The 20,666-nt window shown below is 40.1% G+C and overlaps 3 protein-coding genes across 9 annotated transcripts in view; 2 read left to right on the forward strand and 1 right to left on the reverse strand.

The window, feature by feature from the left end:
• LOC132990137 (T-cell immunoglobulin and mucin domain-containing protein 4-like) overlaps nt 1-13,632 on the forward strand; it is a 43,253-nt gene extending 29,621 nt beyond the window's left edge. Inside the window, exons 4-7 of one of the 3 annotated variants that reach the window (XM_061058230.1) lie at nt 10,910-11,008; nt 11,691-11,728; nt 11,817-11,846; nt 11,960-13,632. In XM_061058230.1, coding sequence (XP_060914213.1) covers nt 10,910-11,008; nt 11,691-11,728; nt 11,817-11,846; nt 11,960-12,031 — 239 coding nt within the window. In that variant the 3' untranslated portion in view covers nt 12,032-13,632. The remainder of the gene's footprint in view (nt 1-10,909; nt 11,009-11,690; nt 11,729-11,816; nt 11,847-11,959) is intronic. The other 2 variants (XM_061058231.1, XM_061058232.1) reach the window with 2 other exon arrangements.
• Nucleotides 593-6,307, forward strand: LOC132990134 (uncharacterized). Of its 3 annotated transcripts, none has more exons than XM_061058220.1 (6): nt 593-861; nt 2,085-2,444; nt 2,561-2,593; nt 3,926-4,030; nt 4,766-4,803; nt 4,900-6,307. In XM_061058220.1, exons 1-6 carry the CDS (start codon nt 822-824, stop codon nt 4,975-4,977), a joined length of 654 nt encoding a protein of 217 aa, XP_060914203.1. In that variant the 5' UTR covers nt 593-821; the 3' UTR covers nt 4,978-6,307. The 3 variants fall into 3 exon arrangements, with proteins under 3 accessions (XP_060914203.1, XP_060914204.1, XP_060914205.1); XM_061058221.1 differs by having other exon boundaries at nt 594-861; nt 2,088-2,444; XM_061058222.1 differs by lacking the exon at nt 2,561-2,593 and having other exon boundaries at nt 594-861.
• A 374-nt stretch (nt 13,633-14,006) lies between the features above and the next one.
• Nucleotides 14,007-20,666, reverse strand: part of cables2b (Cdk5 and Abl enzyme substrate 2b) — a 38,185-nt gene continuing 31,525 nt past the window's right edge. Inside the window, exons 7-12 of one of the 3 annotated variants that reach the window (XM_061058225.1) lie at nt 19,768-19,874; nt 19,298-19,417; nt 18,590-18,674; nt 15,865-17,708; nt 15,181-15,832; nt 14,007-15,021 (exon numbers count right to left, since the gene is read on the reverse strand). In XM_061058225.1, coding sequence (XP_060914208.1) covers nt 17,562-17,708; nt 18,590-18,674; nt 19,298-19,417; nt 19,768-19,874 — 459 coding nt within the window. In that variant the 3' untranslated portion in view covers nt 14,007-15,021; nt 15,181-15,832; nt 15,865-17,561. Of the gene's footprint in view, nt 15,833-15,864; nt 17,709-18,589; nt 18,675-19,297; nt 19,418-19,767; nt 19,875-20,666 lie in introns of all 3 variants that reach the window. The other 2 variants (XM_061058224.1, XM_061058223.1) reach the window with 2 other exon arrangements.

Consider the following 20,666-nt stretch of genomic DNA (forward strand, 5'->3'; position numbering starts at 1 on the left):
TCAGGAAAGCAAAAGTCAATGATGTCACCTGTCGGGTTGTGACGAGGAAGCTTTCCTGTCCCAGCACGCCTGTGAAGTAATCTAACGCCCCAACGAGGCGAATAGGCTGAAACAGGTCAGCGTTTTCCTCTCTTTTTCTTTTCTACCTCAACCTCTTCCACCTCGTGTGCCTGTAACCTTCAGAGACCGCTCCACTTCCAAACGGAGGTACGCTGGCCCACTGTGGTTGTTTTTTCTGTAATTTGACAGACCGAGGCAGAGCTGGCTAAACACTGAAGCTTCAGTGGGCATGCCAGCTTCCATTCATAGTTTTAGTCAATATTACCATTTTCCTGAGCAAAGTTACATTATGGTATTTATTATTATTATTTTTAAAGGGTGACATGCTTAATACAGGTTAGTACTGTGTTCCTCCAGTAGGTGGGGCTATGACTATCATCAAAAAGGGGTGTTTAGATATGTTCAGACTGGGACTTTCCTTATAGTTGTCATTTGTGAAGAAAGATGAACATTGAACATGAGTTAGAACAACTTCCTTTTTTTTAAATGTTCTTTTTGGCAAGACTTTGGCATCCCAACTAAAGCCACATCCTGCTTCAGAGACCTCAAGACTTAAAACAACTTTGTGTCATGATTCTTGGACTGTCATATGTTTTGGTCACATGGTTTAAATAAGGAAGCAGGTAATGGGCTGAACAGAAACCAGAGAAAGTGATCATAGAGGGAGTTTGTGTTGGTTCAAAGAGGAACTCCATCAGACAAAAAAGAAAAGAAGTTCCTGGTTTACTCGAGAAGGACGAGAATCCATCAGAGGCTTAACCATGAAGGTGTGTTACACTTTGATCTGCTTCTTCTTCTCTGGTGAGTACAATATCCAAATTATGTTTCTCTAATTCTCTCTTTCTATCATTCATTTTCTTGTTGTGTAAACAACTTTGACTTTGAACCTTGAGAGAAGAAGCTCTCCTTTAATTATATATTTATTTGTGATGGTCGGGTTATATATGTCTGTTGGGTATCGTGCACTTTGGGTTCTTTTCTGTTGAATTGTATTTAATTATTTTTAGTATTTTGCATTTGTTATGTTCTTGCTGTTGTTAATGTTCTTCTGTGTTTGGTTTAGTTTGTTCTTGTTTGTCAAAGCACTTTGTAAACCTGTGTTTTTAAAAGGTGCTATATAAATAAAGTTATTATTATTATTATCATTATTATTATTATTATTATTATTTGAAGAGGAACAGTGTACATTAATCAACGTTCAGACGGATGTTAATGTACCCGAGTGAGCTGAATGGTTCTTTTTCATCAGCAGTCTCTTTGCCGGATGATCTTTGGCGTCACAGAATTAAATATAACCCATTATCATACGATCATTAGCGTAGTAAAATACAGATATATACGATATGATTTGGGCAACAGGAACAAATGTTTCCAACAAACAATAGGACATGATACAGATAAAGTTACCTCGGGTAGATGCAGCATCAGTGTTGGTTCACAATGAACCATTTTTAACATCATATTTAAATCTATAATAGGGTGTTGGGGTGAGGAACTGCAACAGTCAACTTCTGTTTGCAAATGTTTCCAAATATAGAGCTTAAGAAATCCTCCCAAAATGTCATGCCCCAGATAAAGTGGAAATCAACGACGTCATTCTTGAGTAAGAAATGTCATCTGATCAAACAAACAAAAGACACATCAACAAAAATGTATGTTGTGTATTTATGAAAGATTAATATATTTTCTCTTTATTATTTGAGTTTCCATTCTTTTCTGGGAGTATTTTCTTCATTTGCTCTTACGGACTTTAAAGATGTGGCTGCATCTCGTGTAAAACAAAGCCTGACGCAAACTTTGAAATATTTTATTCAGAACCCATTTTTACAGAGTTTAACATTCATGCTAAACAAGATGTCGGCTACCGATTTCTCCAGTATGTGGATAAAGAGGAAGCACCACAGTTCTTTATGTTTGAAGCTTTCCTCGTATTGTCTTTCCATCGACTGATCACTCACTCAGACTTTTAAAACAACTACAGCAGATTAAAGTATCGATAGTAACTTTAATTGTTCTTCCTCCAGCAGCTCTGCAGGATGGAAGCACGGGCCCCGCCGATACAGGAAGGGTCTACATTGGAACTGAAGGAGGAAACATCTCGGCTGAATGCACCTTCCAAATCAATCATTTCATCACCACCTTTTGTAGGAACGACTGTGAAGCTGGAGACTTACTTGTCAGAACCCGCTATGGCTTTGGCAGTGGCAGAGCTCAGCGTGGAAGATACAGTATTGAATATAAAGACAGAGACGATCAAAGATATCCACACTTTGTTTATGTGAGCATCACAAATCTGACAAAGTCTGACTCGGGACGATACAGATGTGGGTCCTTCAGAAACGTTCCTGATCAAAACAACACGTTTGTGATCAGAGTCGAAGACGGTGAGTTCTTGCTCGTCATTGACAGCTGCTGATGTGTCTTAATGATTCATTCACCGCATTACAGACGACTTTGTATCTGAGTGTGTCGTTGTGTTTTTTCTCTTTATCTGCTACAGCCACCTCTGAATCAACCCTGTCTGCAGCTACAGGTACATGCACATCATTTCATTGATATTTTATTGATTCACAAGATTATTTTCCACAGTGGAGAAACAGGAACAATTCCTTTTTTATTGAACAAATCTACGGCGTTATTTTACAGCCACCTCATTCCAATAAATGTGAACTGTTCTTCACTAAAAGAAGACGTGTTAAGTTCCTCCAGCTTTACTTTAAAGTTATTTTGTAGCCCAGAACAAAGGTGATGAAGAGCTCCTTATTTTGTACACTTCATCAACACAAATCTGTGTCTTTGAGTAAATTAATGCGCTGCATATTTTTGTAAACCGGTCATGCATGCATCACGGCTAAAAATCCACACAACATCTGAGTTGGCTGGTAGCTGGTAGCTCTTGCTTTCGACATCCCCACAACACAACCATTGACTAAAAGAAATCCAGTTAACAGAAAACAACACATTACAGAAAGTCGATCAAAGACCAAAAAAACAGCTAAATACCAGTTTATAACAAAACTGTTCAAACACAAGCAAGTTACACAAAACCATAAACCACAACATGAAACAAAAATCACAAGACAACCCACAGCAAAAAAATACTAAAACTTAACCACATACCACAACCCAACCTAAGACCACGTCCAGACCCACTACAACACAATTTAGGGCACACTCACACTTGGCAAAGTAGAGGATGAATGAGGCCGGTTCAGGTAACGCCTTTCAAATGTAAAGTTGTTAAATTGTTTTAAAGCAATCTGAAGTTTTGTATTATTCACTGAGCCATCCTGCACATCTGAGTTGGAGAGTCAATAACATGAGGCGGGCTAACAATGCCGCTTCCACACTGAATGAATCAAACGAAGGAGGAACAAATATCGGCCTACTGAACAGTAGGTGCTAACAGGATGCAGCATGGAGAGAAGGGACTGTCTACTGTCAGAGTGTGTAGGCACTTTGCAATTCAGGAGCAACACCAGTCTTGGTCTTGGCTTGGTCTCGATCCCTAAATGTCTCGGTCTCTGAGCACTCTGGTCTCGGGTTTGTTTTGGTCTCTGTTAGTGTGGTCTTGACGACAACACTACGAGCATCATTCTGTCTTTCTTGGACAGAGTTCATCTTTTTTGTGTCTTGCTGCTTTTTCCTCCATATTTTGAATCTGCAAACGGATCAACATTAAATGCATCGCGGCCTCATATCGAGACCTGCCTTTATTTGTCAAGACCTGCAGCTCCAGCGGGCTATTTAAGGGGACTTGGCCTTAACTTGGGACAGGTTTTTATCCAAAGTTTTACGGTATACTTTCCTACCTACCAGGAAAATGAAAAATGAAACTAATGTGTTTCTGCTCCACCTTCTGCAGATGTTTCTCTGTATGTCCGGGTGGTTATGGTCATCTTGTTTATCGTGACATCAGCAGCTGTGCTGATATACTTCAGGGTGAGGACCAGAAGGCCTAAGCCGGAAGGTGAGGAAACACACAAATGACACGATGCAACACAGAAAAGCTTCTACTTTTCTAACACATTTTAGATTTTTAAGCTCCTGGGAGAAGTTGGAGCAGAATTAAAACTGGTGCAACTATATGACCTTCAGAAGTTTATCAGGCCAGCAGTGAGACCTTTCATTATTCTATATAGCCATTTTTAATGTCTGTCAATGCTGTCATGAGGTAGGGGTCAGACGTGTCAATCAAAAGCATCCCGTAAAAGCAGCCCTCATTTTTTAAATTTACATTTCACCATCATTCTCTTCTTGTGGGCAGTGGTGGCGCCCTACTGTAGCACCCTCTTTTAACCAGCCACCACTGCCCACAAGGAGAGAATGACACTGAAAAGGTCTTTTAATAATTACTTTGAAATATATATATTGAGCTACTATAGAGTAAAATACATAAAACAGCAGTACTACTGTAGATTTAAAACGTTCTACGTTTACTGATCGGTGAAGCGTTTTCCGGTCTTGCTTCTATGAATGCATTACACATCACCGTCCAAATGTAAGCAGCAGAGGGATCCCATGAAGTGAGACATAAAAAGCGAGTCATGCAGTGTCACCGGATCAGAGCCTTGATAGCATGAGTCAGTCGTTTTTTTAAAGATGGAATTTGAGGAGCAGTCCTCGTGAAATCCTCAGGAGTCCAAATGTAAAAAAAAAAATGACTTCAGAGTGAACCTAATCTCCTGATCTGGATGTTTTTCAGAGCCTGCTGTGGAACCAGAGTACATGAATGTCACAGAGGTGAGTTTGAGCAGATTTGGTTGAAACAAGCTTTATAAGTGTTTGTAAAAATGAGCTGATATCGTTACAAACCTGAACCCTGCTCTTCTCCTGCAGATGAAACGAGTGCACAAGGAGGTCAGGGCGGAGGACAGACGCAGCAGATCTCCTCCTGTGGAAATATCCGCCGTTTAAACTTTCCACCGCAGAGTCCTCTAAGAACAGAGTGAAGTAAAATCTGTGCCAGGATTACACTTTGTGAATGTAGGCCACATTTACATGAAAGCGATCCACTGATAACAGAATCGTTTTAAAAAAAATCTCTGCGACCGCCAACAGCGTTTTGATAACAAGCACCGAGCCCACAGATCCACAAAAGTGTCATTATTTTAGTCTGTAGTTGCATCAGAAGAGCAGCAGCTGCCTGCTCAAGAATGAGGAACGTGGAGCTTCTTGTGAAGTTATACTTAGTCAAGTTTCACAATTAAGGAAATACTTAATATTTTGTCACATCAGATTCACATTGTCGTCAGTATCAGCAAGAAACGGGGGCTTTTCCAGAGAGAACCCACGCTGACTTGAAGGAAATTGTCTCTTTAGTGGAAAATTTATTTTGGCTGCTCTTCTGATACAACCTTTCAGAATAATAATTTTAACCATAGCCTCATTTAAATCAGTCTAAGGACTTAATATTGTAATTAACGACTTTATTCTCGTAAATGTACGACTTTAACCTCCAAATTTAGGATTTTTTTCTTCTTTGACGTGGCCCTCATACTCCGTCGTATTCATAGACTATAAATGGACGAAGCGATGTGATGTCAGCCATCTGTTCCTGCAGGGGGCTGTGGAGGCTCATCTTCAACATGTCTCAGTCTAACTTTCAGTCAGCCTAACGACAGGCTGAGAGCTGGAGCTGAGGCGGGTTTTAAACCTCTCGATGAACAGTTACATCTCGCCCGCCTGTCAGTCATGTCAGCTACACGCCTAACTATGAATAACATGTAACGTTAACGTACAGTGTGTGCCCACGATGACAATAACTAATCAGACCTATTTAGTATTTTGTACCAGACTGTAAACATGTTTATTTATGCTGTAAAAACGGTTTCTTCTGGTTTTCTTGGAGCCAGCCTCTAATGGACACTCCACTTTTTTTTTGCAGGATTTTGCACTTCCGCATTGGCTTCATTTTTCATGACCGGAGGTTTCCGCTTGGACCCGACTCACATTTTTCACTCTGAGTTTCATCTTTTACCCTCTGAGAAGATTCAGGATCCCTCACACCAGGCTTAACCGCTTTAAACATTCATTTGTACCGATGTCTATTATTATTCTGAATAAGAGGTAATGTAGGGGCATGTGCTGAAGGGCTGTGCAACATGTCAATATGTCATTACTGTGATGTTTTATGTACAGTATATGTGTTTTGTATGATCTCTATGTCTATTAATTCTTTTGTAACTGCAGGACTGAGTCCAAGAAGAATTTCCCTTTGGCGACATTAAAAGTATATCTTATCTTATCTTCTCTATCTTACCTTTTGTGAGGGAATTAGTGATGGGACTGCTATTGTATTGATATAAACACTGATGTGTATGAGGATGACAGAAACCAAGTCTGAGTGTAAAATAATTTTGTCCAGGAAGACTTTCTCTGAGTTTGTTTAGAATGAGGAAGTTTATCAAACTGCAACTGTTCCAAAGAAGAGACTTGAAAGTTGTGTTTAAGCACACGTATGTGCAGAAAGCAGAACAACAAATATGATGTAAAAAGGTCAAACATAGGGTTTTTCCGGATAAGAGTTTAATCCTCTTGAAAGCATTAAAGGGACAGCAACACTTTCTTTCTACACATCCTCAAAGAAAACAAACTTTGTGAGTTGTGTGAGTAGCTTGAAGTCAAAACTGAGTCCCATTTTCTTTTGCACCGTACAAAACATGATGACCTAAGAGTTATTTTTTCATGAAATAACTCCTGAAAAATTGGGGAAGACAGATGGGCAAAAACTGGAAAGGTTGTTTCCATGACAACAGGGGCGTGTACAGACTTTTTTTTAACTGAGATGGCCCACCTGGGGCACTGACATACAGTATGCAGGGGCGGCAAGAAGTTTTTGTGTTTGCACACGCACGCAGATGAAGAAATAACTTTTTTACCCTTTCTATCCCCACTAATATTTACTTGTAGGTAAAATAATTTTTGCAAAACATAAATCTTCTTATCTTTATTCTTTAGGGACTCCAAAAAAATGTTTGGGCAAAGTCACAATTTTAAGTACATAGAAAATTGCATCCAATCTCTCGTACCCTGTGTAACTTGCAAATGTAGCGTAATTAATTTATTAAGATATTCTATCTCTATTTAACCCCGGAGCACCACCTTACAAAGTAAGGAAATTAACATTACTTGTAGTAATTAATTAATCAGTCAGTTTCATATCTTGAAGGAAGTAATTCTAGAAATGTTTAAACCAGAAAACACACAGACAAAGTTCAGAATTTTATGTGTAAAATTTAATATAGAAATGATAAACAATAAAGTATATAGATGAAACAGATAAAGAATATGATTCTTATGATCGGGATAATGCAATTATAACGTATGGTGACATTATAGATTTAATAACGAGCTAAAACGCGGTATTGTTTTGAATGACTTAATCAGTAAATTATCGAAGGTGAAAAAGTTGATAAACGAATTTTGGGATTCAATTTGGATTTAAAGGAGCTCTGAATAGACATTACTCACGACCTAATCTCTCAACACCCACTGCGGAACCAACGCTCTTACTGTGAGGAGGTTCGGATGAACTCCGCCGGCTGGTCCCGTGTTTCAGTCTCCGGCAAGTGGTTCTTTTCAGGCCCAGAGAGGTCCACGGGCCAGATTAGCACCTGGGTCGGAGTATGCAGCTGGGATGGAGATTGCACGGCGGTTCAGCCGTCGTGGTTGTGTCGTCATCAGCTCCAAGTGGATCCAACAAGAAAAATAGTAAAGAGTCTTTTAATGAATATAATAAATACATTTCGATGGCCATCTCGATGAATCTAAATTAAAAAACTGGCATTCAAAATTGAAGAGCCAAGACTTTGGAGAAGAAAGTTCAAAAGCCTTGCTTGAGCCAAAATAATTTAAGTTTCAAAAATGTGTGCTGAAGGTTTACGAAGGAAAAGTTCAGCAGAGATTCGTCTCTCTACGGCGCAAACTTAAAAGTCTTAAGGTGATTCGAACTTAAGTCTAAAGAGAAGCGGAAGAAGAAGAGCAAGAAGCAGAGATCTGAGCTGAGTCTGAACTTTTATCAGCTGCAAGAGAGGGGGGCCGCCCAAGGGTTACTCCCACTCTGACCGGAGGACATTTGTTTAAATTAAACCGAGTTTACTCAATAAGATTAAGAATAAGAATCTAAACATATATACGTCACCATACATTCATTTGGATATTATTTCTATCAGATCCGCGTTGATGTAGGTTCACGTCATATATTTAGACATGCATTTCTATCAGAAACACTCAGAATTGTCATTCTCCAAACACATCAACCACCCCACAGAGTCCAAGCACCAAATCATTTCTGTCAAGACACATTTCCATGTTATTCATTGTAATAAATCATTTTCTTAATTCACTTGTCTCTCCTGATTGAATTGACATTTTCTGAGGTGAGGAGTTCAGAGTGTGACGTCTTGAGGAGGAACTTGAACATTAAGAAAGATTTAAAGTTTGTGGTTTTAAAGTGGATGAGAAGGATGAGAGGAAGCATTAAACCATCAGAGACTCAAACATGAAAGTCTGTAACACTGTGATCTTCCTCCTCGTCCTCCTCAGTGAGTACTTTCTTCTATATTTCTAATTTTCTATTTTAGCTATGATACATTTTACATTTCTGTTTGCCAGCGAGCTTTACTTCATATCATCTGAAAGTGCAGAGGACTTTGAGTAAATCATTTATATACATCGACAAAATATTTAGTTTAGTTTGTCAATATTTAATCAGCTAGTAAGCTTTTTTCTGCGGTATTCCGTAGATGTTTTTCTATTTGTGTGATGTCGCTCAGTCAGCCCAAACATAGAATTTGAGACGTCTCAACCACGAAGTCCATATAAGGTTAAGCAAAAAGATCGAACTTAAAGGGGACATGTTATGAAAACCAATTGTACAGTGTTTTTGAACATATATTTGGGTAACCTGAGAGTCTACTGACCCACAACATGTGAAATAAACCCATCCAGTCCTTTGTTTGTGGTCTACATAAGTCTTACAACACAGAGAAAAATGCTTCGTTTCAAATGTGCTCTCCTTGTGATGTCACAGGGGGATTCTGGTAAAAAAAAATCCCCTCCCCTCCCCTGGTATCTCCACCCATGGACTCCACCCCCAGCCTAGAACAAAACTTATGCGCAGATCTGCCATTTTTATTCTCGCTACAGAGGAGTGATGTCTACAGGGAAAACTCAGGGGGCGGGGCTCGTTGCATTTAAAGAGACACACACACCAAAACGGAGCGTTCTGAGAGAGCTGGTTTATACAGGGTCACAAACCTCCTCTGGTGCTTGATTCATGTTATATTTTGGCCAAAGCACAGCACAGATGTTTCATTTAGACCACAGGGGGACTGTTTGAAGAGACGTTATTAAGGTGGAAAAAGTTGTGTACTGTTGCTTTAAAAAGATTGCTGTCAGACTTCTGATGCACATCATCACTGTCAGTGTGACTCTATGATTGAACTGATGCACTTTAAATAAAGTCACACTGATTGTTTCTATTAACAGCAACACTTCAGGATGCTCTCACAATGGATATCGGTAGACGTTTTGGAACGGTAGGAAAAAAGCTCTTAGTGGTTTGCAACTACGATGTCCCCGGCATAAGGAAGGTCTTCTGTAGGGACGACTGTGCAGATGACAACATCCTCGTTGAAACATCGGATGTCCGTGCTCAGCGTGGCAGATACAGCATTGAATACATAGGATCTCATACGCTTGTCTATGTGAGCATCTCAACTCTGATAAAGTCTGACTCTGGATCGTACACGTGTGTTGGAGGGGAATCGGTCTCAAAGGTTATCCAAGACGTTTGAGCTCAGAGTTCTAGACGGTGAGTTTTTTAATCTTCACTCTCATCCTCTGATGTCCATGTGATATGTTTTCCCTACAATTTAATTTATAGTCACTTCATCATTGTTTGCTCTGAATCTGATAAATGCTCTTTAAAACCAACCGTTCCTCCGTCAAATATCAGAGTAACTCAAACTGCCAAAGTTCAAACTTTCTTTTAGCTTCATGATTAAAAACACACTGACTGAGAGCATTTGTGTCGTTACAAAGAAAAGGTACCTTTGGTCGACTTTATTTGTACAATCAGTAAATAATTGATTCATTCTCTCTCAGCTCCAACTTCTCCAGAATTAAACGGGACTCTTCGACCTTTCTCCATATTCACTCCATCAGCCTCTGCACCGACTGCAACACCGACAACCAATGTACCTGCAGCTCCAGGTAGATCCACCCGAGCCACCTTCCACTTCCGCTTTAAAGGTCACATATTATATTCCTTTACAACCAGTTTATATAAGTCTCAGAGTTCCTCAAAACATGTGTGTGAAGTTTCTTGTTCTAAATCCACTCTGATCCTGTATTTGATCATGTCTATAAACCCCTCTATTTCAGCCCTGCTCAGAACAGGCTGTTTCTGTGTCTGTACCTTTAAATATGTAAATGAGCTGTGTCTGACCACGCCCCCTCTCTGGAAGGGCTTGGGTGTGCTTTCTCGCCTTTCTCGCCCCATTTCCTATTGTTTATGGTGAGTGACTCAGAGGGCAGAACAAACACCTAGCTGTGGGAGTGTCACCCAACTGGGGGAGGGGCTACTGCCCTTTGTGATGTCTTGAAGGGAAAATCTCCAAATGGCCTGTTTGAGCACACATTTTCTGAAAAGTGGAGCAGACCAAAGATGGAGAGGATGTTGTGTATTTTGCATAATGTGTGACCTTTAAAACAACATACATAAAAAATACACCAAGTCACCAAACTAAAGTGATGATGGGTATCAAGAGTTTTGGAATTTTTTTAAATGGACCAGGAAATAAAATTAAAAAACCTTCATGTTCCTCAACTCCAACGACCACAGGCTTGGTGCTGTATGTGCGTCTGATCCTGGTCTTCATATTTATGGTCTCATCAGCAGCTGTGCTGATAGTCTGCAGGAGGAGGACCAGAACACCTGAAGGTGAGGACGCATGTTAACATCATCTAAAACTTACCACACTCACAAGATACACAGTGTTTCTGGTCTGATGGAGAAACGATAGAGAAGAATCAGATTCTTTATTGTCCCGCATGAGGAAATTTGTTTTGCAGCAGGGGCACACAGAAGACAACAAACACGAGGACAACATCACCGTAAAATCTAAATTAGAACAGATAACATAGAACAGAAGTAAAAAAAAATCAGACAACACAACAAAATATAAAAAACAATATAAGACATCACAATAAAATAAATCAAGAGCTCATACCAAAATGGGAATTCCTACCATGTTAGGAAAGTGCAAAAAAAAAAGAGGAGGTGTGCAGAAAGAGCAACCAAAGGGTTAACTGCTATTTATTTATTGCAACAGGAACAATACCATCTTTGTTCCATAAATACACGCCTATCTCCCCATTCTTTAAACCCAAACCAAAAATAAAACGGTGTTAAACATCACAGTCTGGGAATGTTTGCTGCTTTAACTGGTTAAAAAGAGAGCATCCGTTGGGATTGTAAGGTAGCAGTTGTCATTAATTCAGAAAAACAGAGCGTCAGATTCAGATTTTCTCATACAAAATTAAAAAAAGATTCACTAAATGCTAATTTCAGCATGGTCAAAAACCCTGCAACGTCCTAATATTCTGAACTGTATGTTTTTCAGAGCCTCCTATGGAACTAATTTATGTCAACATCAACAATGTGAGAGTTTACCACATCATTTTGAATATTCAGCTTTCCTAGTGTTTGTAAAACCAGCTGACATTGACCCGTTGTTCTTCTTCTGCAGGACAATGCGATGCATGAGGACGTCGGAGAGGTGATCCTGGAAATGTGTTTTGTGAAGATTTTGGATAGTGCACTTCATAAAAGCCGTACAAACCTTCTGACATCATTACAAACTAAACCTCCGTTCTTCTTCTTCTTCTGCAGGCCGATCAAGCGTATGACGACATCCAAGAGGAGTACAGACAGGGCGGACTTCCTCCTGTGGAAACATCTTGACTTTAAACTTTATGTTGCATTGAATCCAGAGCAGTTTGTTGTTCAATCTTTTGGGAACATTATTTCAGTCAAACTCGCGTTTATATAGCTTAAAATGTTTACTGCTGCAGTTTGTGTTTGGCGTCCGGGCTCCGACCTCATCACTCCTAACAGTTTTCATTTACATGCAGAAATCTGAGGAGTGATGTGATGATATTTTAAACACCCCTGTCAGAGCCAACAGGTGGATGCTGGTGGTGGGGGTGCTGCTGAGCGAAAGTGCAGTACTGGTGCAGGTCAATGAAAGAGACCGGAAATCTTGCAGCTTAAATAAACAGCTAATAGGAAGGATGTGTTGTCAGGTGATCGTTGAGAATGATGTCAAGTGCAATCAATAAAGCTTGAGCTGCCTTCCTGAACTAGCCCGCAGGCGTCGACTGGTCTTCACTGCACAGCAGAACAGAGATAAGATCGTAAAAATGTGGTTGACATTTTAAAAAACGTTGTTTTTATTAACTTTAACTTAAATTTCTCGGTAATCTGAGAGATAAAAATGTTGTTAAGGTAATGTTGTAACCTTTATACTGCCAGAAGGTAGAGGAAGGAAAAAAAAAACGATTTATGTAAAAATCGAGATTCTTCCCTTCTAAGAATTAAAATCGATTCCTAACTTCCAAAAATCGATTATTATTATTTATTTCATTTTTTTTGGGCTAATCAGTCACTCCCTGCTAAGTGCTAATGCTAGCTCTTTAACTCAGCAGAATGCAGGACAATGGAGCAGCAAGAAATTCAGCCAGTCTCACAGACGACTGGAGTAGATCCTGAAGTATGTGCTCATTCATAAACAGACTTTGAATAATGAATCAGTGGATCAAAAAAAAATATTTTGAATCGAAGATCGATTCTGAATTGAATCGTGAGACACCCAGAGATTCCCAGCCCTACCAGAAGGTCCTTACTTTATTTCAAAATAAAAGCAGGGTTGAATTCAAACAGCAAGTGAAGCACTCTCAGTTTAAGACGGTACAAAATTTCAAAATAAAAGCCTAACAAATGGGAAATAACAAAATACTTAAAATGTTAATTGTTTGACATCCCTAATTTAAATGCAACCAAACCTCTCTCCACATTGTTCCCAAACCTGGCACTTCAAACTAAAACAGCGTGTTTTAGGTGAAAAACGTCTTAAAATAATGAGTCTGAGAATAAATAAAGAAGGAACAGAAGATTAAATGTAAATGTTTTTAATGAAAATAAAGTCGACATGAATCGAACATTGGCAGTTTAAACAGTATACGGTCTTTTACAAAACATTTGAAATAAATCTTTTTTATTTGATCTGAACACCGAGCCGTCCTGCAGTGTGACTGACTCTGCTTTTCACAGCCGCTGGTGACGGTGTCGTTTGTCAAAGACACTGCAGCACGTTGATGCTGTCAAAGATAAAAGTACAAAAAATAGATCGACTTCCGTCACACGTGTTCGTCGTCTACACCGCTCCATGTCGGAACAACAGCTTAACTTTAACCACATAAATAATATTTACACGGACGTGATGCCTCGACATGACGCTGCACAAACTGCTGCGTCACTCGTCAATGTTGTCGCTAAAAAACAAACACATTTTAAAAATCTACATAGAATAACTTAGAGTGACATTTACCTCAAATGTAAAAACAATAATTGAAAATGGAAGTGTTGTCGAGTGTTTCCCTTTACAGCCTTACAGCGCTTCAGAGGATAATAACAGTTACAACTTTATACAAAAGGAGGACGAGGAGGAAGGACGAGGAGGAGGAGGAAAGGGAAGGAGGGAGGAGGAGGAAGAGGAGAAGGACGAGGGGGAGGGAGGACGTAGTTCAGCCGACAGAAACAAAAAAGGTGCATAGAATGAATCTCACTGATCTCTAATGTAGAGAAGACGACTCTAGAAGCTCGAGTGTGTTTCTACTCTCTCGTGCAGAGTTTTGTGTTTTAGTGCTTTTTTCTAACGTCTCTCGTACTTTATTAACAACAGACTCGTTGTTTATTGCTCACAGAGGTGGAAATGAACGTCTTCGCTCTGAAGCGTCTCAGGGAAAACTGTGGAGTGTGGATTCGTCTTTGCTTTCAGTGTTGGAGCAGGACAGAAAAAAAGACCAGCTGAGGTCCTGTCTGTTACGGAAGCCCGAAACATTTAGTTTCTCTATATGTAATATATGTAATATATATATATGTATTTTTTTCTTCAGATCTCGACCTATCCGTCTCGTTATCTGGGAATAACAATGCTTGTTTCCCCGAGGTAATGAGTTACTTTCTCGGGTTCTTAAGAAAACGGCCAAAATGAAATCATCATCACATTAAAACTGACTGAAATCAAATGTATGTCCTCTGAGGGCTTCCGTAGTCTGTTCCTTTTTTGAAGCAATAATCCCAAAACAATGTAGGAAAGTAGAGAATGGTGGCTCTCCTGCTCCAACATTAAAGCATTGATAACAACAGACAGCCCCCATTAAAAAAAAAAACAAATACAAACAAACAACAACAACAGTCCCTTTAACACCTGACGTAAAATAAAATCCAAACTCAAACACATGAGCTGGGAACGTGTTTCAAACTTGATTCTACGTCTGGAGGATTATCAGAAAATAACTATCAGTGACTCGGGTCAGTTTCCAACACAGAACAACAACAACAACAACAATAACAACAACAACATAATTATTAACACATGTAGAAAAATAGTATTGTCCCTGTAACTATAAGTTAAAATAAAGGTTCAGGATTGTGAAGCAAAAAAGGCAAAAAGTGCAAAAACGAGCGAGCGTCCTGACGGAGGCGTCCGTTTGGTTAAATATTCGTCCCTTTATGAAACAGTGAAAACAGACACAAACATCTTGTAAGGTAGTTCATGAAGAGAAGGTTGTTTTGGTTGTTGATGCTCCTTCATGATGCAGACACAGCGAGAGTCTGTAGCTACAATGAGTTCCCTTTTGAGAAGCGTGAAGAAGAACTGTCCAGTCCACCTTAAGAAGAACAACTGTCCAGTCCACCTTAAGAAGAAGAACTGTCCAGTCCACCTTAAGAAGAACAACTGTCCAGTCCACCTTAAGAAGAACAACTGTCCAGTCCACCTTAAGAAGAACTGTCCAGTCCACCTTAAGAAGAAGAACTGTCCAGTCCACCTTAAGAAGAACTGTCCAGTCCACCTTAAGAGGAAGAACTGTCCAGTCCACCTTAAGAAGAACAACTGTTCAGTCCACCTTAAGAGGAAGAACTGTCCAGTCCACCTTAAGAAGAACTGTCCAGTCCACCTTAAGAAGAAGAACTGTCCAGTCCACCTTAAGAAGAACAACTGTCCAGTCCACCTTAAGAAGAACAACTGTCCAGTCCACCTTAAGAAGAAGAACTGTCCAGTTCACCTTAAGAAGAACTGTCCAGTCCACCTTAAGAGGAAGAACTGTCCAGTCCACCTTAAGAAGAACAACTGTTCAGTCCACCTTAAGAAGCTGCTGACATATATCAGAAGTTTTCATTAGGAGCTTGTTGTAACAGGAGTTTTGATGCCACCATGATGGAAAAAACGTTTTCTTTCACGAGTGACAAATCTGTCCTAACAATACAACATTTGGGCCGTGCATTTTTGGTAAAAAAAAAAAAAAGTCTTAATGTTGACAATAACATTTTGGAAAAATAGGAATCTGAGGAGGAAGATTAGAAGATTTAGTCTCCATGTGATTTAGATTTTTCTTATTTCTGATCACAGATCTAAAAGTTCTGCACATTTTATTTTTGTTCTTGAGAAACTTCATTTTCAATGAATCTTTTTCTTTATCTCTTTTTCCTTGTTTTTCCCCGTGCTGAGCTACAAATCTTTTGTAGTCTTTTGTTTTCTGAATTGACGGACATCTGTCTTAGTCAGAAATATGTCTCAGAGTCCAAGTTTAAAAAAAAACATTTGTGCGACCATCACTCCTAAAAAGTTAAATATATCTCTGTTACATTTCATAGAGGAGAATAAACAGACTTGGTAATCAGAAGAATATCTGCTGCTTGTTCGACTCATTGATCCCACGGTCTGTGCTTTAAACCTTAAAAGAAGACGACTACACACCCGAGTCGTAAATCCCCCCGATCATTTTCTAAATCTTAAAATGTCAACAACAACAGACGTGTTCCCTGCCATCGAGTGTTCAACAAGCTCACAGGATAATTCCTGTGCTTCCTCAGTTAGACCTCAAGATCCTGCAGAAACGCGACAGATTTAGTGTAAGTGCTTTATCACTTCTCTGAACGCTCAACAAACCAGCAAAGAAGAAGGAAGAGGCGCAACATCATCACAACAAGGATGGGAAAATTAGAAAAAAAGGTAAGGCACTTAAACATCTAAACTCCTCCAGTGGAGCTTCAGACTGAACTCTGCGCCGACTCTGAAAAATGTCCATCAGAGAGAGTGGGGCCGGAGTGCAAATGACCACAAGTCAGAGAAAGAAGCAACGTCACATCAGGACAACACACACAGAAAAGTGCTGATTTAATGACATCAGAGTGAGCGAGTGTTTGAAAAAAAGGAAGACCGTGTGTCAGAAAGACGCAAAAGAAAGTGCTGGAAACATCTCGCAGTGCTAGAACGTGCTCTCCTGATTGCCGTCATTCATCATCTTAAATTGAATATTTGCAATCAAATCATCCACAAAATGCAGAGCTGCTGATGCATCTCTGCTGCAGCCTCAGCACTGTTGCTCTACGATGCTTTGAAATGCCTTAAAAATGATTGTCAGATACAGAAATCTGCCTCGTGTTTTATCGACTGTCGGCACATTAAAAAAAAATTCAAATTTCCTCATAAACCACACTGCAGCCTGCGGAGAACTCCAAAGACGTCTCAGCAGCTTTTGAGGTCAGAAATAATAATGTGAGAAAAAAAAAAAACAGAAAATATTTTTGATATTTGGATGTTTTTTTTCCCCTGGATGCTTCCTTAATGTCGAAGCTGCAGTAAGATGATTGCAATAACTCAAAACTGCTTCAACGTTCTTTTTTTTTTACTCTTGTTTCCAGGCAGATTTGAAAAAACTATTTTTCAACAGAAAGGAAATCTCGATGCTCTTCTTCTCACCTGCAGAGATTTTAGAAAGGAGGTGTTATGAATCACTCGACAGCATCGCGCTGTTAGTCTCCGTCATGACGAAATCTGTCAAACGTCGCGAGTGAAGCGAATGTTATCTGCGAGCAAACTTATCGTTCTCTTCTTTTACAAAAACACAAATTAACTGGCTGTGATCAATGAGACCTTTCAGTGATCCTTAAGTGCTGTTTAACCAGCTTTTAGTCGTGCTGCTGAACCATCGCTCACAGTGTGCCGTTACTTTGGTGTTTAAAGGAAAGAAGAGGGCTCTGTTGCTCTCTGTGCCGTTGAGCCAGGCACCAGCAGGCCTGTCATCGTCCGTCCAATCACAGTGCCTCTGAGCCTCTGAGCCTCAGGCAGCACCAGGATCTCCTCGAGGAGTTTCAGAGGTTGCCGAGTGTTTCCCGGAGAGAGAGAGAGAGAGAGGAGTCCCTGCTGCTACGACTTCTGCTGCTGAACCAGCCATCTGTAATGAGGCATGACTTTGCTCTCGGGCAGGTAGAGCGCCATCTCCAGGGCGACCAGGATGGTGAACTCAAACGATATAAGCTCCCTCCTGCTGATCCTGAAGCGCTCCTCCAGCTTCTACACAGAAACATCGGAGAAAGCAGAATCCATGTGTGTTAGAGGTTCGGTTACATCTTTTCTACCTTATTACAACTGTCTCTTTCCTTTAGTTGTTGTCTTTTAAAGATGGAGCGAGGAGCTTTTTATCTGAAAAAGAATGTGCGGTAGGTGGAAGTGTAGCAGTAAACATACACAGAACATCCCGCACTGGGAGTGCTGTGTTTACAATCTGCTACTGTAAATGCTTCTTACATTTTTAAAGATTGGATCCTAAAAATTGATTTAAGTATCAGATTGACCAAAAACAAAATCCAGATTTAAGGACTTACAATGGTATTACATTACAAAACTGTGATGAAAACATCTTTTTATCCATCTATTGACTCATTAAAGCATAGTTTCATTTCTTCAGATTCTTTAATGAATCATTATTAAAGAATCTTCAACAATAAATGGAGTGTGAGTGGAATATTTTACAGTCGAACACCAACTCGTAGGGTCAGCGCCCTCTAGTGGACAAACTTTGTAATGACGACACTGCTCCTTCAGTCCCTCCAACATGTTTCATATTTCTGTGCTGAAGTTTCATGAAATATGTCTTGTCTACATTTTCTGTAAAGCACATTGAGTTTACGTCTGTATGAAATGTGCAACACAAAAAAATAAGTGAATTGATCAGCTGACATATTTACAAAGTCTGAACTTTGGTGAGATAAAATTAGACGACTGGAACAATTAGGCTTCTCTTACAATGACGCTAAACTGTGAAGAGCTGAAACTGTACGTTAGCTCAGCTTCACAAACACCTGAGTGAGAGGCAGAGGTAACACTGATCATACTCAAAGTGTGTGTGTTTGTGTGTGTGTGTGTGTGTGTGTGTGTAGGTGTGTGAGGCTTACATCGATGAGGTGTTTGACCTCCTGTTTCTTGAGGTCACTGCTGATCTTAGCAGCCAGGAGGATGCAGGCAGCTGACACCAACTTCCTGTAAAACAACAACAACAACAACAACAACAGTGTGAGAGTCAGGACGTCCTTCAGCAGAGTTCAGGTGCAGTCACCTGAGATTTTAGTTAAATGAAGCTGCACAGGTTACACTTTAGTTAGAACATGTAGTGTTGTAGTTGACCACACTAACAGATAACAAGACATATCGGACCGAGACTGCCTTTCTTAAAGATAAAGACCTAGAAAAAGGGCTGTGCTATTAATCACAGTTTCATCTGCATCATAATCTGAGCAGTCACATGTACCTTATACTCACTGGATGGAGGCCGGGGTTTAATGGCTGTTATTCAATCTATTTAAAAGCTAGCTCACAGCTAACCTCAGAGTTACTGGTGAAAGTTAGCAGGATGTCAACGAGGAGAGGAAATAACTAAAGGCAGCCATCATGTAATCAATGTGTGCTACTTTATGAAACCACAGCAGATCAGTGAGGATTATTAATCATGAGACCAATCAGCAGCAGAGGAAACTGACTCATGATGTCTGTGTTCAAAACACAGAGTGAGGTTCGGCAGTAAAAAAAGAGCAAAAGCAGAAAAAACAACATGCAATCTGCTGGGTTAGTACCACTTTAAAAATGTGCCCAATACAATACTGTACCTGTTCTGTTTATTGAGGCGACCCTGCAGCACCAACTTCTCAAAGTAGACGAACGCCATCGCTATGGTGACGGGCTGCATCCCACAATCCTCGCCGACTATTCTCATCTCTCGCTTCAGACTGCGAGACACACACAGACACACACACACACACACACACACACACACACACACACACACACACACACACACACACACACACACACACACACACACACACACACACACACACACACACACACACACACACACACACACACACACACACACACACACACACACACACACACACACACACACACACACACACACACACACACACACACACACACACACACACACAGAACCAGTGGTTTAAATTAAAGCCAAGTGCAGACATCTATACTGCATATACATCTTAACTCGAGAGTTGTGTTTTGTGTTTTGACGATCTCTTTAAGGTAGTAAGTAGATTCGATTCAGTGACTTCACCTGCGTATTTTGCTGAGCGTGAGTTTGATGTGAGGAAACTTCTCTTTAAACGTCTCGTTCATGTCCTTCTTCAAATCCGAGGGTTTGACGTACTCGATCACTGTCGTCTGGGAAGAGAGGAGAAGATACAGCGAGGAATTATGACAACTTACATGCGTGTATGAGAGGTCATCATGTGTATGAGAGGTCATCATGTGTGTATTAGAGGTCATCATGTGTGTATTAGAGGTCATCATGTGTGTATTAGTGGTCATCATGTGTGTATTAGAGGTCATCATGTGTGTATTAGTGGTCATCATGTGTGTATTAGAGGTCATCATGTGTGTATTAGAGGTCATCATGTGTGTATTAGTGGTCATCATGTGTGTATTAGAGGTCGTCATGTGTATGAGAGGTCATCATGTGTGTATGAGAGGTCATCATGTGTATGAGAGGTCATCATGTGTATGAGAGGTCATCATGTGTATGAGAGGTCATCATGTGTGTATTAGAGGTCATCATGTGTGTATTAGTGGTCATCATGTGTGTATTAGAGGTCATCATGTGTGTATTAGAGGTCATCATGTGTGTATTAGTGGTCATCATGTGTGTATTAGAGGTCGTCATGTGTATGAGAGGTCATCATGTGTGTATGAGAGGTCATCATGTGTATGAGAGGTCATCATGTGTGTATTAGAGGTCATCATGTGTGTATTAGTGGTCATCATGTGTGTATGAGAGGTCATCATGTGTATGAGAGGTCATCATGTGTGTATTAGAGGTCATCATGTGTGTATTAGTGGTCATCATGTGTGTATTAGTGGTCATCATGTGTGTATGAGAGGTCATCATGTGTGTATTAGAGGTCGTCATGTGTGTATTAGTGGTCATCATGTGTGTATTAGAGGTCATCATGTGTG

The sequence above is a fragment of the Labrus mixtus genome, chromosome 15, assembly GCF_963584025.1.
Source record: "Labrus mixtus chromosome 15, fLabMix1.1, whole genome shotgun sequence".
NCBI lineage: Eukaryota > Metazoa > Chordata > Actinopteri > Labriformes > Labridae > Labrus > Labrus mixtus.